This window comes from Podarcis cretensis (genome assembly GCF_951804945.1).
Source record: "Podarcis cretensis genome assembly, chromosome: 5".
In the NCBI taxonomy this organism is placed as follows: Eukaryota; Metazoa; Chordata; class Lepidosauria; order Squamata; family Lacertidae; genus Podarcis; species Podarcis cretensis.
Window position 1 is genome coordinate 93,307,665 of NC_137174.1, and position 18,116 is coordinate 93,325,780.

The following is an 18,116-nucleotide window of genomic DNA, read 5'->3' on the forward strand; positions in this document are numbered from 1 at the left end:
TTTGGATATTGTAAAAACTGTCACTGGGAGAAACCTTTCCGAAAGCTGATATGGATGCAGTAAATGGAATGCTAGGCATGGGCTTCAGGTTCTTGGTTTCACATGCTTCCTTTGTGGTGAATGCAGATACGAAAGTCTCGGCCATAGTTCACCTTTTCCCAGTAGGAATAATAGTGACTTAACTGGACTATTGTGAGGAGTACGAAGAGATAAGGAGTGCTATGTAAATGAAATTCAGTGCTGCTTATCGGCAGTGAAGGAGCCAGTAACCTTCTCTAGCCTGAGTGAATTTGTGGAAAGTTGCATAACATGCTAGGTGCAGCTATTTGTGCAGAAAAGCCCAGCCAAATTGGAAAGAAGCAGTTAGCAAGCCAGCTGCACTGATTCAGTAATAAATACTGTGTTAATAGACATTGGTTTTGAAGCATGAGCCCTGGATAAGCTCCTGCAGGGTTGTGCAGGACGTTGGAAGCAAAGTGGAGGAGAAAGGGTGGATTCCTCAAGGCAACCAAGTTTTACCCATTTTGAAATTCTTATATTTCTTGAGCTGGCATGCATATTAACTAGTTGCTATAACAAAAAGCATATTGGTTAGGAGCTAAATTGAGCATTTGTATAATCCAAGAGCGTGTTTGGAAGCGTTGTAAATATCCACAAATTTGAGAACTGAATAGATTGCAGAGGTGTTTGGAAGGACATGGAATGAGTACAAAATTTCATCTCTAGAAGTTCTCTAGAACACTAGTCTTCAGCTGGTGGGCCAGGAGCTTAGGACCCACTAGTGGGTTGTGGCCTGGTCCATGCCATTATATGGTAAAAGTTTAAAGTATTGGTACCCAAAGGAATGTTTGTCCTGGGTCTGAAGAGCTTGATGACACCTGCTCTATATGATCCTGGTGAAATCACCTGTGCTAACTTGCTATTCAACAAGTTCATTAGGAAGCCCGGTATAAATACAACCTGCAATTCATTGTGTCATTCAAGAGTACTTCATGTCTGTTTCTTTATGGGTGTTTCCATAGAAAAGCAGCCTTTAATTTTAAATAAGTGTATGAGGAAGAGAGGGTTTTCGTGTTCTAAGGATTTAGTCTTAATGTGGTTTAAGTAAGGCTTAGCCTTATTGAAATCTCATATTACTATTATTATTATTATTTTAAAAATGAACTTTATTTGACCCCGGGTGGAGAGAGCCTGGCTCATCCCTGGCTGTTGATTGGGCATCTGCTTTTATTCTCCAGCTTTCCTTAAGCTTAAGGCAAAGCTGGGAAAATAGCTGCCTCCATGCAGCCTGGCGCATGGGGAAAGCTGAGGGCTCATCCACACTTCCCTTTGCTCTGCATTTCTAGGCACACGTCTTAGCTTTCCAGGTCCAGGTCTGGTGGTGGTGGTTTCTACTGGCTCTTTCCCCACGAAAACACATTCTTTACCACTGAATCGGAGCAAACAGCAATCTGCAGAAAACCTGAATTGACTTTTGCTCCAATTCAGCGGTAAAGAGTGGGTTTTTGTGTGGAAAGTGATAAGCAGTGGGGCAAAAAAATCAAAACCGAAAGTGCTCGGACACTGATCAGGAGAGTGCAGATCTGGGCTTAGAAAGCACAAGGCAAAAGGTAAGTGCAGATGAGCCCTGAGCCAGGTGTTGAACTGAATTAAACACAGAGATGACAGGTTGCAGCTGTTAAAAGTAGCCTGAAGGAGACAGAACTTGCAGCACTTGCAAGGGAAAGCATTTAGAAGCACTTACGTCTGAGCATCCCCTGAAGCTTGATTTAACTTAACCTAACCAAAGGCATCTCTGAGTCTGAAAGAAGGGTGGATTTTTAAACTGCTGTTGAGCTTCCTTTTGAAACAACTAGCTAGTTCCTGATAATGTGCAGTAATCCTAATAGGTCAGCCTTTCTGTTGGGGATTCTGGCATTGTTACATCATTTATGTGGAACAGATGGTGAGGGTTCTGGCGGCGACAGTGGCTGAATAAAGGATATCCCTGGCTTGGCTCCATGAATACTCAGTGGTCTGTGGTCCCTTGAGCTTCACAATAACATGTAATTGGAGCATCACATAAATCTAGAGTCATTTGAGAATCAGTCTGGTTTATAACAACACCTGAAACATATTGCCGTACTTCACACTCACCCTGTACTGAGTTGACTCTATGTGTATAAGAACAAGTGTCTTCATTTGTGTCATGAAGGATGGAGAAGCTGTTTTCCCCCTCTGATATTGCGCACAAGCATTGCCTTTGCTGTAGTCATTTTACAGATGTTCCATCCATAAATCTCTTCTCATTTTACTTGTCCTTTTGTTATTGGTCCCAGCTACTGCTGTTGTCTTTCTCCCTGAAGCGGACACTCTGTTCTAGAAACATTTAGCTTTCCTTTCGTTGGCTTCCTGTTTAATGTAAAAACTCCCCTTTAAAAAAGCAGTAAGGTAAAAGGTAAAGGAACCCTGGATGGTTAAGTCCAGTCAAAGGTGACAATGGGGTTGCAGCGCTCATCTCGCTTCAGGCCAAGGGAGCCAGCATTTGTACACAGAAAGCTTCCGGGTCATGTGGCCAGCATGACTATGCCACTTCTGGCGCAATGGAACACTGTGATAGAAGCCAGAGCACATGGAAACACTGTTTACCTTCCCGCCACACAGTAGCAATGTGCAGGTCAGATATTCCTGCTTGTTCCACAAGACTAGGCATACATTTGGAAAATAAATTTATAAAATAAGCATCACTTAGGCTGCATCTGTGAACAGATACAGCTGAGAATTTTCCAAGTATTATTTGTCAGCCAGCTGCTTTTCTGCACTCAAACCTCTTTTGTGTGCCAATTTTCAATATAGCCAACTTGTTAATTGTATCTTTCGCCATGCTGGCACAAACAACTGGGCAGCATCCTCCTTGCAGGGGTGAGTTGGCAGTGCATATGGATATGCAGAGATTACTTCAAATGTTCCTTAAAAAGTTACTTTTATTAATTATTTAATGAATAAATTGTTCCCCATGAGGCATCTTGAAGTAAACACATATAGGTAGGTAGCCGTGTTGGTCTGACGCAGTAGAAATATACATATAAATAATAACAAAAATTGTCCAGTAGCACCTTAGAGACCAACTAAGTTTGTTCTTGGTATGAGCTTTCGTGTGCATGCACACTTCTTCAGATACCTTTTATTTTACACACACACACACACACAGAGAGAGAGAGAGAGAGAGAGAACACACTTAAATATATGAAAGCAACTAAAACACCTGCATGTTTAAATGCAGTTCATATATAACCAGTATGAAAAACACTATGTTTGCGTGCACACACCCACACAAATGTGAAAATAACTTAAAAATCAATACAAATATCAACTTGTTTATCCTACATCTTCATGAAAATTAGTTTGACTGAGAGAGAGTGCTACATTTGAAAGGGATTTTCACAACGTCTTTGTATGGTACCTGCAAATTCCCCCATTGGTGATGATTTATTCATCTTGTATATTTTTTAAAAAGTCTTAGCTGTTTTTCACTAAAAGATTCAACACAACATATATATATACAGTTTAAAACTTAACAAATAAAAATGCAACCAGACAAAATCAAAAGCTAAGAACAATATAAAACAATTCCAAGGAGAATCATCTACGTTCTGAAATGTCTGGGCAAATAGGAAGGCTTTCAGAGATACCCTTACTAGCAAATTTGCCAGGAAAATCTGAAGTCTCCCATATTAAATACCTTTAGGTTAAATGATAATACACTGACCGTGGCAAAGTTTCTTTCGGAGGTTGCAATAAACAAAAGACCATCATGCTCTAGACATAACAAAATGACTACCTTGGTCTCTTTCACCTGTCGTTTGGTTGTTTTAACTGTACAGTGGTACCTCTGGTTACGTACTTAATTCGTTCTGGAGGTCTGTTCTTAACCTGAAACTGTTCTTAACCTGAGGTACCACTTTAGCTAATGGGGCCTCCCGCTGCTGCTGTGCTGCCGCCGTGCAATTTCTGTTCTCATCCTGAAGCAAAGTTCTTAACCCAAGGAACTATTTCTGGGTTAGTGGAGTCTGTAACTTGAAGCGTATGTAACCCAAGGTACCACTGTATCTTGTTTTGAAACTGTTTCGTGGGTCTATGGACCGCTATAAAGATATTTGATTTGATACCTGTCCAGTTTCTGTAGCCTAGATTATTTACAATGGTATTTTGAATATTTCACTATATGAATGCAACTTTGCAAATGAACTATTGAGTAGGCCCAGTTCTCTCCATGGGACTTAACTATTCCATCTAGAATTTGTGAAAGTGTCTCCTGAACCTTTTGGAAACTTCCACGTGCATAGATCTTCCACCTGCAATATGAATACTGTCAGCCAGTGCTGTCCAATGCTAGACGGGAGTGCAGGAATATTTCTCAGGAACGTCTGCATAAGAGTAATTTCCAAGATCCTGTGCTGACCACCCTGCCCCATCTGTATGCTTGTGTGTGAGGTGATATGCCAGCACATCTTGCCAAGTGCACAGTTTACATTTTTTATCAATCAAATTGAAGGACAAAGTGTTCACCTCAAGCATTGTGCAATCAAAGAGTCTTGTGGGCCGCAGACAATTACTGCTTAAACTCCCCTCCCTCCATGTTTCTTTCTAAACAATGCCCAACACATTTGTAAGGTCACTTCAGGGTGTGAGTGAATATTATGGAATCATAACTCTGTTTAAGGTGGAGCAAAGCTTAAAGATCAGTGCTTATCTTTGTTAGTTATGGAATTGTTTTCTTTTGTATCACTGTTAACTATGGAGTGGTGGTGGCTCTGATCCAGGAATGTTTGCACTAATGGGGCTCCCTTGGTGTGGATGGCAGACCAATAGTTTTGCGTATCCGCTTGGTGGATCATTTTGCTATAGGCATGCAAAGTTCAGATAGATAGATAGATAGATTTCCAATATATAACAATTACAAAAAAGATAAAAAAGAATACTAAAACAAAATCCCAACTCCCTCTCTCCCCGCCCTCTTCCAGGACATACTAAATTCAGTAAACTTGTTCTCTGTGGGTGGGGTTTACTTTCCCCTCTTCACAAGATAAAAATTTGTAATAAAAGCTGACAATATTGTTTAGGGGAACTATATGCACCTGCTTCTCAGGGCTCAAAATTAGCAGGGCACCAGGCGCATTTTGCATCTAAAGATTCTTCATTTGCGAGCCATTTTTCTTGCCTGGCTGACACTCAAAGATTACTGAAATGCATGCACTTTGAAGCTTCAAAGTATATGTTAAGGACAGACAATATGTTAAAGAGTTTAACAATAAAGAGTAGAAAGCAAATAGAGAGTTTTGAAAGCAAATATGGTAGCAATATTTTTATTGTAAACACCAAATTAAACATGTATTAACAATTTCTGCTAAAAATGTGATATTAACAATGTGTCACTTATGCGAATTGTGTATTAATTCATGCTTATCAAAATAAGAAATAAAAAGTGTTGTCTAATGGCAACTAGACATTCTGTTTTGGCACCTGAGACCAGGTCCCAGAAGCCATTTGACTCCTAGCTTTTCTATCCCAGTTTCTAACACTTCTGTGCTTCTGCTTGTACACTATTCTCAGTGGACATACACTGTCCTTGCGCACTGAGCAGCTCATACTCTGTTCCTTGATGGATTTCCATGTAGACATTCGTCGGGGATTATTTAGCTGTGATTGCTACATTGCTGAGGATTGGATTTGGGGTCACTTCCATCTCTACAATTCTATGTACCAAATCTTTATTGAACGTGAACTATGTCTCTCTTTAAGGGGATTGTAATAATATTTAAAATTGTAAACCACCTTGGGAGCTTTGGCAGAAAAGCGGTATATAAATGCAATAAATAATCATAAACAACACACTTTTCACATGCTACAATATTGATTTTATCTAGTTCTCTCAAGTAGTGGTAGCACGCCTGGTTCTATTCTTATTAGCAGTTCTGTAGCTTTACTATCCTGTTTACGAACACATCTCTTCAATCAGTAAGGGTTAGGACTATAATTAAAATGAAACCAGAGGATGTGAGAGCTCTTAGCAAGAAACTGAATGTTGCTGAAAAGTGCTTTGGAAGGTTTATAGTAAGTTAACAATAAAACATCCTTTGTTCCACTCCTTGATTGTGCTTGCAGTTAGAAATTGTGTTTGCTAACCTTTTATCTCTGTTTTGGCTGGGAGAAGGATTCTGACCCCGGAAGCCTGGAGGAGGAATAGAATTGCTTTTTTTTTTAAAAAAAAAAAAAAGTTCATTTAAAAGCATAGCATCTTGTCTGTAGCATTCAGTAGTTACTTCATTGACCTGATTTTCAATGGTCCCCTGTAGCTTATGGCCCAGCACTCACAACTCCTTCTAACCCTCCGTCTATAGCCATGCCTTTTAGGGGGGGGAGCACAAGAGCCTTTTAATTGCTTGCATGAAAGTTTTGAGAGCCAGCAAATATCAGTAGCTGGATTTGATCTGACAAAGCACTTCCTGAAACACAAGGTCATCTCTGCCTGGCAGAATGCAGGTGGCACGATTGCAGCTAAGCTCTATTTTATGTAAATGTCTCCTTCCCTGTGAAAAGATTTTGGAAAGAAACAATTTAGTAAATGAAATGCGTTTATGCTTGAAAAAGGAATGGAAGCATGAATCCCAGTCTAAACCTAATTAAAACCCACAGCCTTGTCAGATTTTTGAAATGCAGCAATTCAGTGAGAGCTTTCTAGGTTATAGAACTTTATTATAGAACTATATTACAGAACTTTCTATATTACAGAATTCAGGGGCTCTGAGGAGGATTTATGTGCCATCAGTGGCAACGTTTTCATGCTGAAACTTAGGAAACTGGGAACGGCTCTCGTTTACTTTATGGCTTGGAAACTGAAATATTAAACACTGCAGTTTTTATGCAGAAGCATTGCTGTAGAGTAGGCATCAGGCTGCAGTGAACTGACTGCCCTGCTTAAAAGAATGGAAAAACTTACTTTCTGGGAGCCAGTGTTGGTATAGCAGAGTGTAACTGTGCCTGAGCCTCACCTACCTCTCAGGGTAGCTGTGAGCATAAATTGAGGAGGGGAGCACCATCTACACTGCCTTGAGATCCTTAGAGGATATGAGAGAGCTGAATTTAATAAGTAATGTTCAGAAATATGCCTCTGTTAGATAAGAGCCAGATGACATTTTTGTCACTTGATGGCTTGTTTACATGAAACATTTTGGCATGGAGTCTGTTCGTAATACGAACAAGCTCCCAACAATCACCGGTAGTCTCTGTCATGTAATTAACATGCAAAATACATCAGGGAAAGGGGTTGGTTACGATTAGTTGTAGCCAATTGAGCTACTTAGAGTAGACCTATTAAAATCAGTGGGTGAATAATTTAAGTACATTGATTTCAGTGGGGAGCGTACTTGGCTATTACCTGATCTACCTGTGGATGACAAGCATCCTTGTCTTTGTACTAGTGAATGAGATGTACACAGTTTTCTTTTAATAATACCATTTATTTATAGCTACTGTTTATTAACAAGAGAGAGGGAGGTGTTTTGCTTTTGTTTTTGGAAGATACAGCAGCTGAGAGAAGAAAATGGCATTCCGTGATCTTGAACAAACCTCTTCAGAGACAACTTACATTGCTTCTTCATAACTTTGAGGTTGTCTTACTTTCTCTTAGCTGATCATGTGTTCTAGTTTCATCTACTACAAGCATAGGCAAACTCGGCCCTCCAGATGTTTTGGGACACAGTTCCTATCATTCATGACCACTGGTCCTGTTAGCTAGGGATGATGGGAGTTGTAGTCCCAAAACATCTGGAGGGCCGTGTTTGCCTATGCCTGGTCTACTAGGTCACAGCATGTGTGAGCTGATGTAAGATAAGGAAGAAATTACCTTAATAATGAACAGTTCAGGGGACAATAATTGCTTCTGAGTGTAAGAACCTCTCTAAACTGGCCTTCATGTACTTGGTGTTCTCTACTATTATTATTATTTTATTGTTAGCCGCCCTGAGTTCTGCTTTGGCTGGGGAGGGCGGGATATAAATAAAAATTTTTATTATTATTATTATTTATTATTATTTTGGACTGCAGCAACCATCAGCCTCCGCCACATGGCCAATGTGTAGGTAGGAAAGATGGAAATTGTGCTCTCCAAATGCTTTGGAGAAGGCTGATTGAAACTGAACAGTTGAAGGCTCTTCGTAGCAATTTCCCACACCAGGAAAGTCCAGTTCCAAGTCTTTCTATCTAGGAGTAGTTGGCCATGGCCTTCAGTTGAAAAATTTGACAACAAACATTTTATCTACACAGGACCAAATACCAGCCGTTGAATTAGTGCATTTGGAGAGGAAAATATAGCAGGAAAAGTAACTTTGCAAAATTCTCGTGCACCAGCAATTAAAAAAAAAATCTCAAACTCATTGCCACTGACTCATTCTTACATAATAAAACAGCTAGTAATGGACTTGCCCCTTCCAGTTAAGAAAATAACATGGTGTTTTGCCAGTGCTGTGTGGAACATTGGCAAAGAATTTTGCATCTTAAGTAATTTTGACTGAAAAGATAGTTTCCAACTTTTTTTCAGGTCCGCCCTGCCTAATAACTTAGCAGTTATTAAATAAATTGTAGTTGCAACACTGACAAGTTGTATAGGATATTCAGAAAGGTATAAAATCTTCTAATTCCCAAATCTTCTAATTCCCAAATACCATAGGCCCAAGGGATCCTCAGTTCATTTTGCCCCATAACAAACATCTTTGAAACCCAGGGGAGTTTTAAAAGAGTGTTTATTGTTTATAAAGGCTTTAAACTGCTTTTAATATATAAAAATCTCAGAATTTTGTTAAAAAGAAAGCTACTGGTCACAGTCAATTCATTGGTCATGCCACAAAATCACTTTTTGGACCCTGACCATAGTTTGGCACCACACATATTTATCTTTTGGGTCAGATGGTTTTAATTCTCTATTGACCTTCAGTTGCACATGTTGCTCTACTTCTTGTTCTTTACTTGATTGCAAGTAGTTTTTTTCTATTCTCTGTATTGATGAGTTTTCTTGCTCTATTTTGGCGTTTTGGCTTTATAATGCTTACTAGGGAATGGAATGAACCATTAGAGGAAATTTTGTTTAATGGCCAGATGCTAACAGGACCAGTGGTCAGGGATGATGGGAATTGTAGTCCCACAACATCTGGAGGGCCGAGTTTGCCTGTGCCTGCCCTAAATTCTCTGACTCTTGCCACTTGAGAGTGTATTCCAGCTAAATGAGATGCCAGTCCCACAGGTTTCTCTGTACAAGTCAGAGGAGTTGGGGAAGAGGAGGAGGTAGTCTTCACACCCCTGGTCAGTAGCTAGTTCTGCCGCATGGTCATTTTGAGGAGGCAGTGGAAGTTAGCTGGCCAAGTGCCTGTATTTCCTTCCTCTCTGTAGGGTGAGGAGATACGTGCTTAGTTTTGCGTTCGTGAACAATGGCTGGGACAGGCAAAGGGTGGGGTGCTCTTCTTCTCCTGCCGTCTTTCTTTCTCCCTCCCTCCCTCCCTCCCTCCCTCCTTCCCCCACTTCTCACAGTGCGAAATCCGGGCAACGGATGTGTGGGTCTCGTATCTGGTGACTAACTCTTGTGGGTTTTGCTCTGTATCAAACCTTTTGCCACCTCACTTGCTACTTTTAGGACCTCACTTCCTACTTTCTGTACAAATGTCTTCTGCCTTTTGGTATCTGTTTCCACTTCGCTTTGTTGTATTCATTCTGCACCATCACCCCAGTTCCTGCTTTTTATGTGCTCTGGCAGAAAACCAGTAATTTTTCCTTAACTTGCACTGCCTGCAGGTGCTAATTTCTTCTGAAACTTGTATACTTTTTGACAGCTGCCTAAATTCATACTTGTTTTCATGGCTCTTGTCCAAAACTCTTGGGAAACAATACAAAGGTTAAAATAATACCATTAATCAATGTATTTAAATTATATTAAAGAGCATTTCAGGAATGACTAGCAGATGTTCCTTCTTTCTACCATATGTTGAATTCAGCAGAGTTTTTTAATTGTGGAAATTAATTGTTTAAACTGTTGGGGATTTCTATAGCAGTAAACATAATCTTTGGGTTAGATGTTGAATGCTAGTTTCAGTGCATGCTTATCACTGAGGTCTACTGGTTGCCCTTGGGCAAGGAGTTATTTGGTGGTATTAGAGTAGCTCTATTGAAGATAGTGCCATAACATAGTTAGGATCATTAATTTCAATGGATCTACTCTGAGTAAAACTTAGCTGAGTACCACCCACTATCTTCTGAGGATAAAATCAAGACTTACTTGATATCACATATTGTAAACACTGTAGAAATTATTTGTGGATATAAGTAGAATCACTTTTCTTCTTTCAGGGTTTTGACCCACCACATCAGAGTGATAACCGAACTATTTATATAGCCAATCGTTTTCCTCAGCATGGTCATTATGTTCCTCAGAAGTTTGCAGAAAACAGAATAATCTCCTCTAAGGTAAGGGGAACCTTTACCTACCTGAATTTTTGCTTTGTCCAGCATGCTGGATAAAGGTAGGTTTTGATTTTGTCTATTTAGGTCACGTCAGAATACAAAAAAATAACCAACCAGCAGCCGAACTAAAAAACATACGTCCAAAAGCTCAGATTTCATACCAGCAATAGTATGTACCTACATATTAGTGTATTTTCACATTGATTGTAGCACACTTAACTTCTGAATGCCTTGTTTTCCTGTAAAGTCTAAAACAACTGCTGTTACAGCATTATCAAATAATGCAAAACCGTTCATCCACCTGCTGGATATGTATTGACGTCTCCATTTGCAACATGTACAAGAAAATCATTGGGTTGGTCCTAATTCTGAGTTTTGGGGCATGGTTTGACATGCACCAGCACATCTAGGGTGTGAGGATGATTTCGTTAAGTAGGAAATGTTTACAAAGCAATCCCGTGACTCACATAGAGATCGGGGCTTCTTTAAAATTAATACTTAATGTATGATTGACCTTTCCAATTAATCCATTAAACCAAAGTCCAGTATATTCCCCAAACTGCCTATTCTTGGTCAGTACACTGATTTTCTGCTCACTGCTTAAAAGAGAATTTGTTAGGGACCGTGTCTGTATTCCATAAAAGAATAAGAAGTTAAACTCCCCCCCAGTGCTGGCCAGATGTCATGACAGTGGATGCTGAAAAAGAATAGCAGAGTATGAATGACTATTAGCACAATATTTTGGTGAAACTTGGCTGGTGATAAATCTGAGTGAATTTGAATGAATGGTGCTGGCGGCAACCGTAGATTCTACAGGGCAGGTTTTTAAAACTCGCTGTCAGTTTATTCCTTTAGATAACTTTTTAGAAACGAGAACCCTGCAAAGGCTAAAAGAATGTTGGGAAATGGGACCTTATGCTTTGCAATAGGCAAATAGGCAATAGTTACAATAGGCAATGCTGCATGGACAAAATTATGGAGTAAGAAGTCAATGTATTCTGTGTCATTGCAAGGAAAGCAAGCAATGCTTAAAAACATTTTCTGTTGGCACCTTATGCCTATTAAATTGCCTTCCACCCCACCATCATTTTCTCCGAAGTACTGGAGATGTAGTATCTCTAGTTCCCACTCTGTGTATTGTATTGTGTATATGTGTTTTGTAAAGGGGGGGGGGGGAGAGAATTAACTGGTTATTTACAGATTACAGCAAGACTGTCCATCACATGCATTTGGAAATATTAGGGAAAAGCCACGATGTAAACTTGGTATGACAAAGTCTGGTAGCTGGCCATGTCTTAAAAGCTAACCCCAAAAGTTCGATTCTATAGAGGATTGTAAAAAAAAGAAAGGAAAGACATTTTATCCAGTCCAGTTTGACTTTGTTAAACATATAAACAATCAAAGTGACTAATGTATTCAAAGTCAGAGAGGTCAAATAATTTTATGGCCATTTTGTGGGAAAAAGTGCATTTATAATGCATTGGTGTAAGTTCAGGAAAATGTAAATCCTTTATTAGGTATAATATAATCCATCGTATTTTTCCATGTATAAGACGCATCACATGTGATGTCAAGTGTGGGGGAGGTGACAGTGATTTGGGGGAAATCATTTGTCACCCCTCTGCCAGATTTTAGGTGGTCAAAAGCTGGACTTGGAAAACAAGTTTTTCAGTCGCTTATTGCTTTCTCTAAAGTCTTTTCCTTGGTGTGGTGTTAAACTAATGGTAACAATTTTTTTGAAATGAGATTTTGGGAAGAGGGTTATCTTATTTTAGATCCACTTAATAAATTTCTTGGGGAAACTCCCTAATATTTAAAGCTGAAAATTGTTTTCTCTTCTGCAGTGTGGCTTGTGATGCTGCTTGTAACTGTTGATATTTTTTTTCTCTTACAGTATACTGTATGGAATTTTGTTCCCAAAAATTTATTTGAGCAGTTCAGAAGGGTAGCCAACTTTTATTTTCTTATTATATTTTTGGTTCAGGTAAGTCATTTATATTCCGCTTAATACCAAAATAAGCTTTAAGTGATTTATAGGCTTCTAAGTGATTGGGTAATCTAGCATTGCTTTAGGATATATAACAGATGTGTACTCTTGGATATGGGAATTGATTGTTATGGTTGTTTATTGTTGAATATAAGGATGCTAGTGTATGAGGGTTTGGTTTAGTGACTCTTAATGCATAGAATTAAGCCTTGACATTTTGCAATGTCAAAGGCTTCCAGTGAATTTGCAATGTCAAAGGTTTCCAGTGAATTTGATTTTTAATACAATAATTTAGAATAACAAAAATTGTCCAATAGTACCTTAGACCAACTGCGTAGGACCAACACGGCTACCTACCTGAATAATTTAGAAGGAAGAGTTAAAACTCTGAAATAAATTTATAGTCAAATGTTGCTGGTAAGAGCGAGATAGTCAATAGTAATGGATTTGCTCTGAAGTGGGAGTGGGAGAGGTCATCTCTATTCATTTCTTGCTAAGCCAGAAAATGACCAGGTAACTTGCTTGATGTGATACACTTTGCATATTCTCACTACCCACCTACCATGAATAGAAAAGAATTCAGGAAAGTTAGAATTCTCAGGCATCGGCTTTGGAGCATAAATGCATGGTGACATGCATTCCATCACTGTCAAAATAAGAAAGGACATCCTTTTTGCTTGTTTTGGTAATCTGATAGGGAGTTTCTCAAACTCGTGTCAATAAGGAGCATCCCCTATAACATATGAAGGAGAGCTTGAGAGTTAAATCATCTCTTTCTCCTCTGCTATTTATTTAATAACCAGTCAGATGGCAGGGTAGATTTCTCCCTGGCGACCTGATCAGCCCTCTTACTCAGTTGGGCTGGCCTTTGGGCTGGCTGTGCTTGGAGTTATATTGGCTGTTTTGCTGCAGTGCTGTATCAGAGTATTAAAATGCCTCTAAATTGCTTTGTAATAACAGGTGCAATACCTATCAGGCAACCTAAAGTTTGAATATTGTCCAAAACTGCTAAGTAATTTCAAAACGCACTTTAGACTGCAAAGTCATAAAGCACCCTTCTAGAAATGTATATGAGAGAGCATAATTTCCTAAGAGAGCATTACTGAAGTGTTCCTTCACAACCTTGATGTCTCTCAGTGATAGATAATAAATGTGCAGTTTAAACCTCAACCCACCCCTTCTACCTTTGGTCTAATGCACCTTTCCTCCAGTTGTAATATTGGGTCATGACAGAACTTTGCAGTCCATGACAAGGCAACCCTTTCTAAAGGTATTAGACATGCTTCCTTGCCCCAGCTGTGGTAGGAGGGTCTTAACAAAAGTACTGCCTCCTGGCATGGGCTCTTAAGCTTCAACCTGGCACTGAACAAGTCCCCTTGATGTGTCACGACCAGGAACAACTAGGACCAGCCTGTTGGATTCAGTGCAGCGTGAGCTGTGTGGTAGCAGTAACTGGCCCCTGACAACAGGACACAAGTGTTGACACAACCTTCGGTTCCATATTGTGCACATGCACACTCCCTTTGCAAACTGGGCTTGGTTTGGTTTCATTTGTTTGTTTGTTTCATTTTGTATCATTGGTCAGTTCTATACTGGGTGATTTCAGAATATTCGCTGGGATTTCTGCATAAAAATAGTACATCAAGAATCCATTTGTAGCCATTTAATAAATTTTTAAAAAGTGAGGGCAAAGAGGGCGGGAAACCATGAAACCTCTAAAAGCACCTGGAAAATCAGGTTCTCAATAAACATGTATAAAGGTTCTTTTCTCTCTTCTGAGTAGTCTGTGCAGGTTGGCATATAGTGATGTCATCTAGTTGTGAGTCATCGGGAACAGGCTTTCCTTTACACTTTTTACAGCTTATTTCACAAGTTCTGTTGAAGCCTCTTCCCCTCTAAAAATAGATCTGAGAAAGAAAGGAATCCTGACATCCAGGAAAAGCTGGTTCATAAGAAAACACACAAATGTTAATGTTTGAGCAGCGAGTTCTACTGAACTGCATTGTCAATATGAACTACTTGGGCTCATTTGGCTCACTTTCCTGTACTTCCTAGTTGGTGCTTGAATGCTTTCAATTTCTGTCAGGGAGACAAATTGAAAAATGCAATTTAATTTGCAACACTTGTTCTGTTTGCAAATAAGGTTAGAATCAGTACTGGGATAATATTAACGGATTTCAGTGCATGCATACACACACACACACACACACACACACACACACTCCTCACCCCGCCCCCAATGAAATTGGCTTGAACTAGCATATTTAATTTTTTATACCTCTTCCACAAAGGAGTTCAGACTGGATTTACAATGAAAACACAAAACAAAGCAAGAAGCCATCTAGCATACAGTTAACAAACAAAACCCAGGAAACAAAAGACCGACTTAAATGCTCTTCAAACGATTGTACCTCATTCCAGTAGACTACTGACTGACTTCATGGTTGCAAAAGTGAAGTCCCATAAGCCACATTCATGCATGATGCTAAACTTGGAAAAGGCAGACTGTGTGGCTTTCCACACGTTGCAGGACTACAGCTCCCATCCCTGATTACTGGACATACTGGCTGCAGTTTATGAGAACTGGAAACATTTCACTCTTTGTAGAGCTTTAGAGCTCTGTAGATAGCATACAGGTTTCATGGCTTACCATGCACAGTAGAATCTGCAGCCCAGGCTCTTTCAACCTGGCTGTTGGTATAGCCTTTGTTTTCATTAGAGATGCTTTTTGATGTCAAATGCTACTTCCAAATTTAAAAAAATACAAGTCCTTACAGAACATAAAGGATGCTGGAAAAGGTGCCTTTGGAGCATGCAAAATGGATGTAAATGAATTTGTAACTCAGGAGCGCAGAATCTAGGACTCTTGGTGTAGAGTTGGAAACAACATGTCCTGATAAATGCATTGCTAGCCAGCAGTTTCAAAGATATCCTTTCCCACATGTTTGTGGCGCTGTTCTTATGGTGGTTAGCGTCAGCACCTGGGATTGTAAGAAGCTACAAGCCATTAGTCAAATTTGTGCTGTGTGAGCCCTGTTTCTGTGTTCACGGTATTAATAATAATAATAATAATAATTAATAATAATAATAATAATAATTTATTATTTATACCCCGCCCATCTGGCTGGGCCTCCCCAGCCACTCTGGGCAGCTTCCAAAAGAATATTAAAATACTATGATACATCAAACATTAAAAGCATCCCTAAACAGGGCTGCCTTCAGATGTCTTCTAAAAGTCTGGTAGTTGTTGTTCTCTTTGACATCTGGTGGGAGGGCATTCCACAGGGAGGGCGCCACTACCGAGAAGGCCCTCTGCCTGGTTCCCTGTAACTTGGCTTCTCGCAGTGAGGGAACCGCCAGAAGGCCCTCGGTGCTGGACCTCAGTGTCCGGGTAGAACGATGGGGGTGGAGACGCTCCTTCAGGTATACTGGACCGAGGCCGTTTAGGGCTTTAAAGGTCAGCACCAACACTTTGAATTGTGCTCGGAAACGTACTGGGAGCCAATGTAGGTCTTTCAAGACCGGTGTTATATGGTCTCGGTGGCCGCTCCCTGTCACCAGTCTGGCTGCTGCGTTCTGGATTAGTTGTAGTTTCCGGGTCACCTTCAAAGGTAGCCCCACATAGAGTGCATTGCAGTTGTCCAAGCGGGAGATAACCAGAGCATGCACCACTCTGGCGAGGCAGTCCACAGGCAGATAGGGTCTCAGCCTGCGTACCAGATGGAGCTGGTACACAGCTGCCCTGGACACGGATTTAACCTGTGCCTCCATGGACAGCTGTGAGTCCAAAATGACTCCCAGGCTGCGCACCTGGTCCTTCAGGGGCACAGTTACCCCATTCAGGACCAGGGAGTCCTCCACACCTGCCCGCCTCCTGTCCCCCAGAAACAGTACTTCTGTCTTGTCAGGATTCAATCTCAATCTGTTAGCCGCCATCCATCCTCCAACCGCCTCCAGACACTCACACAGGACCTTCACCGCCTTCACTGGTTCTGATTTGAAAGAGAGGTAGAGCTGGGTATCATCCGCATACTGATGAACACCCAGCCCAAACCCCCTGATGATCTCTCCCAGCGGCTGCATGTAGATGTTGAAAAGCATGGGGGAGAGGACAGAACCCTGAGGCACCCCACAAGTGAGAGCCCAGGGGTCTGAACACTCATCCCCCACCACCACTTTCTGAACACGGCCCAGGAGGAAGGAGCGGAACCACTGTATGACAGTGCCCCCAGCTCCCAGCCCCTCAAGACGGTCCAGAAGGATGTTATGGTTGATGGTATCAAACACCGCTGAGAGATCCAGCAGAACTAGGAAACAGCTCTCACCTTTGTCCCTAGCCCGCCGGAGATCATCAACCAGTGCGACCAAGGCAGTTTCAGTCCCATGATGAGGCCTGAATCCCGACTGGAAGGGATCCAAATGGTCCGCTTCTTCCATGCGTGCCTGGAGTTGTTCAGCAGCCACTCGCTCAATCACCTCTCCTACACAGGGTTTTGCTCACCTCTTGTTCAATGCCATACTCCTTAGGTGTATGCTTGAATTGGTTGGTGCCATTTGCCTCAGTGAGTGGGTGGGAAAGAACTTAACTGGTGCCACTGTGTGGTTACTTCGCTCACTTGCTCACGTTATCTGCTGCATGCACCACACAGTCTTCCAGATGGTTTAGATTGACCACAAGGCAGCACCTCCCATGCCGCTGCATGAAAGTGTGACTAAGCTTGTTGTCAAAACAAATACCAAGTGGTACTTAGCTGCAAACTGATACCTAATAAGTAGGCAAGCCTTAAAACTAGTTCTCTACAAACAAAGCAATTTGGACTACTACTACTACTAATAATAATATTTTTTTATTTATATCCCGCCCTCCCCAGCCGAAGCCAGGCTCAGGGCGGCTAACAACAATAAGACAACATTTTAAAATCATTTCATTTAAAAATTACTTCAAATCAAATGGTTGATGGCAACCACTGGGTAGAGTTCTCTGAAGATTGCCAAAGGAGGGAGTCAGGCTGTGCCCTGGCCAAAGGCTTGGCGGAACAGCTCTGTCTTGCAGGCCCTGCGGAAAGATGTCAAGTCCTGCAGGGCCCTAGTCTCCTGTGGCAGAGCGTTCCACCAGATCGGAGCCACAGCCGAAAAAGCTCTGGCTCTGGTTGAGGCTAGCCTAACCTCTCTGTGGCCTGGGACCTCCAAGATGTTTTTGTTTGAAGATCGTAAGTTCCTCTGTGGGCCATACCAGGAGAGGCGGTCCCGCATATTGGCTCCTTTAAGTGAAACTTAAGTGTTCAAAGTGGATGACATGTCACTACGTTGCCCTAAACTGTTTTTCAATAAAGATTGGCTATATAGGATGCTAATCCTTGAAATTCCTTCATGAATGTTTGCATAAAATCTCTTATTCTAGCTTCCTAGAGATGTGTTAAATCCTCCTTAGAGGTAGGAAGTCTCTTGGATTAATGTCAGTTTCTGAATAATTGCTGTTCCGTTCATTTATTTTCCTGAACACGTGCAGCATATCCTGCAAGATGGCGTTTTCTTTCCAGCATGAAAGCAATAAAAGCAGAGTTTGTTGATATTTTCTGCTGCAGTTAGCGCAACAGTGGTAATAGGGCAAATTGTGATTGCCTATTTTGCAATAAGAGCA

At 40.9% G+C, this 18,116-nt stretch overlaps 1 protein-coding gene across 10 annotated transcripts in view; it reads left to right on the forward strand.

Moving 5' to 3' along the window:
• Nucleotides 1-18,116, forward strand: part of ATP11B (ATPase phospholipid transporting 11B (putative)) — an 85,973-nt gene that overhangs the window by 7,311 nt on the left and 60,546 nt on the right. For all 10 annotated transcript variants that reach the window (XR_013839362.1, XR_013839363.1, XM_079977673.1 and 7 more), the window contains exons 2-3: nucleotides 10,375-10,491; nucleotides 12,383-12,472. Coding sequence is in view for 8 of the 10 variants with exons in the window: in XM_079977673.1 (XP_079833799.1) it covers nucleotides 10,375-10,491; nucleotides 12,383-12,472 (207 nt within the window). In the remaining 2 variants the exon portion in view is untranslated. The remainder of the gene's footprint in view (nucleotides 1-10,374; nucleotides 10,492-12,382; nucleotides 12,473-18,116) is intronic.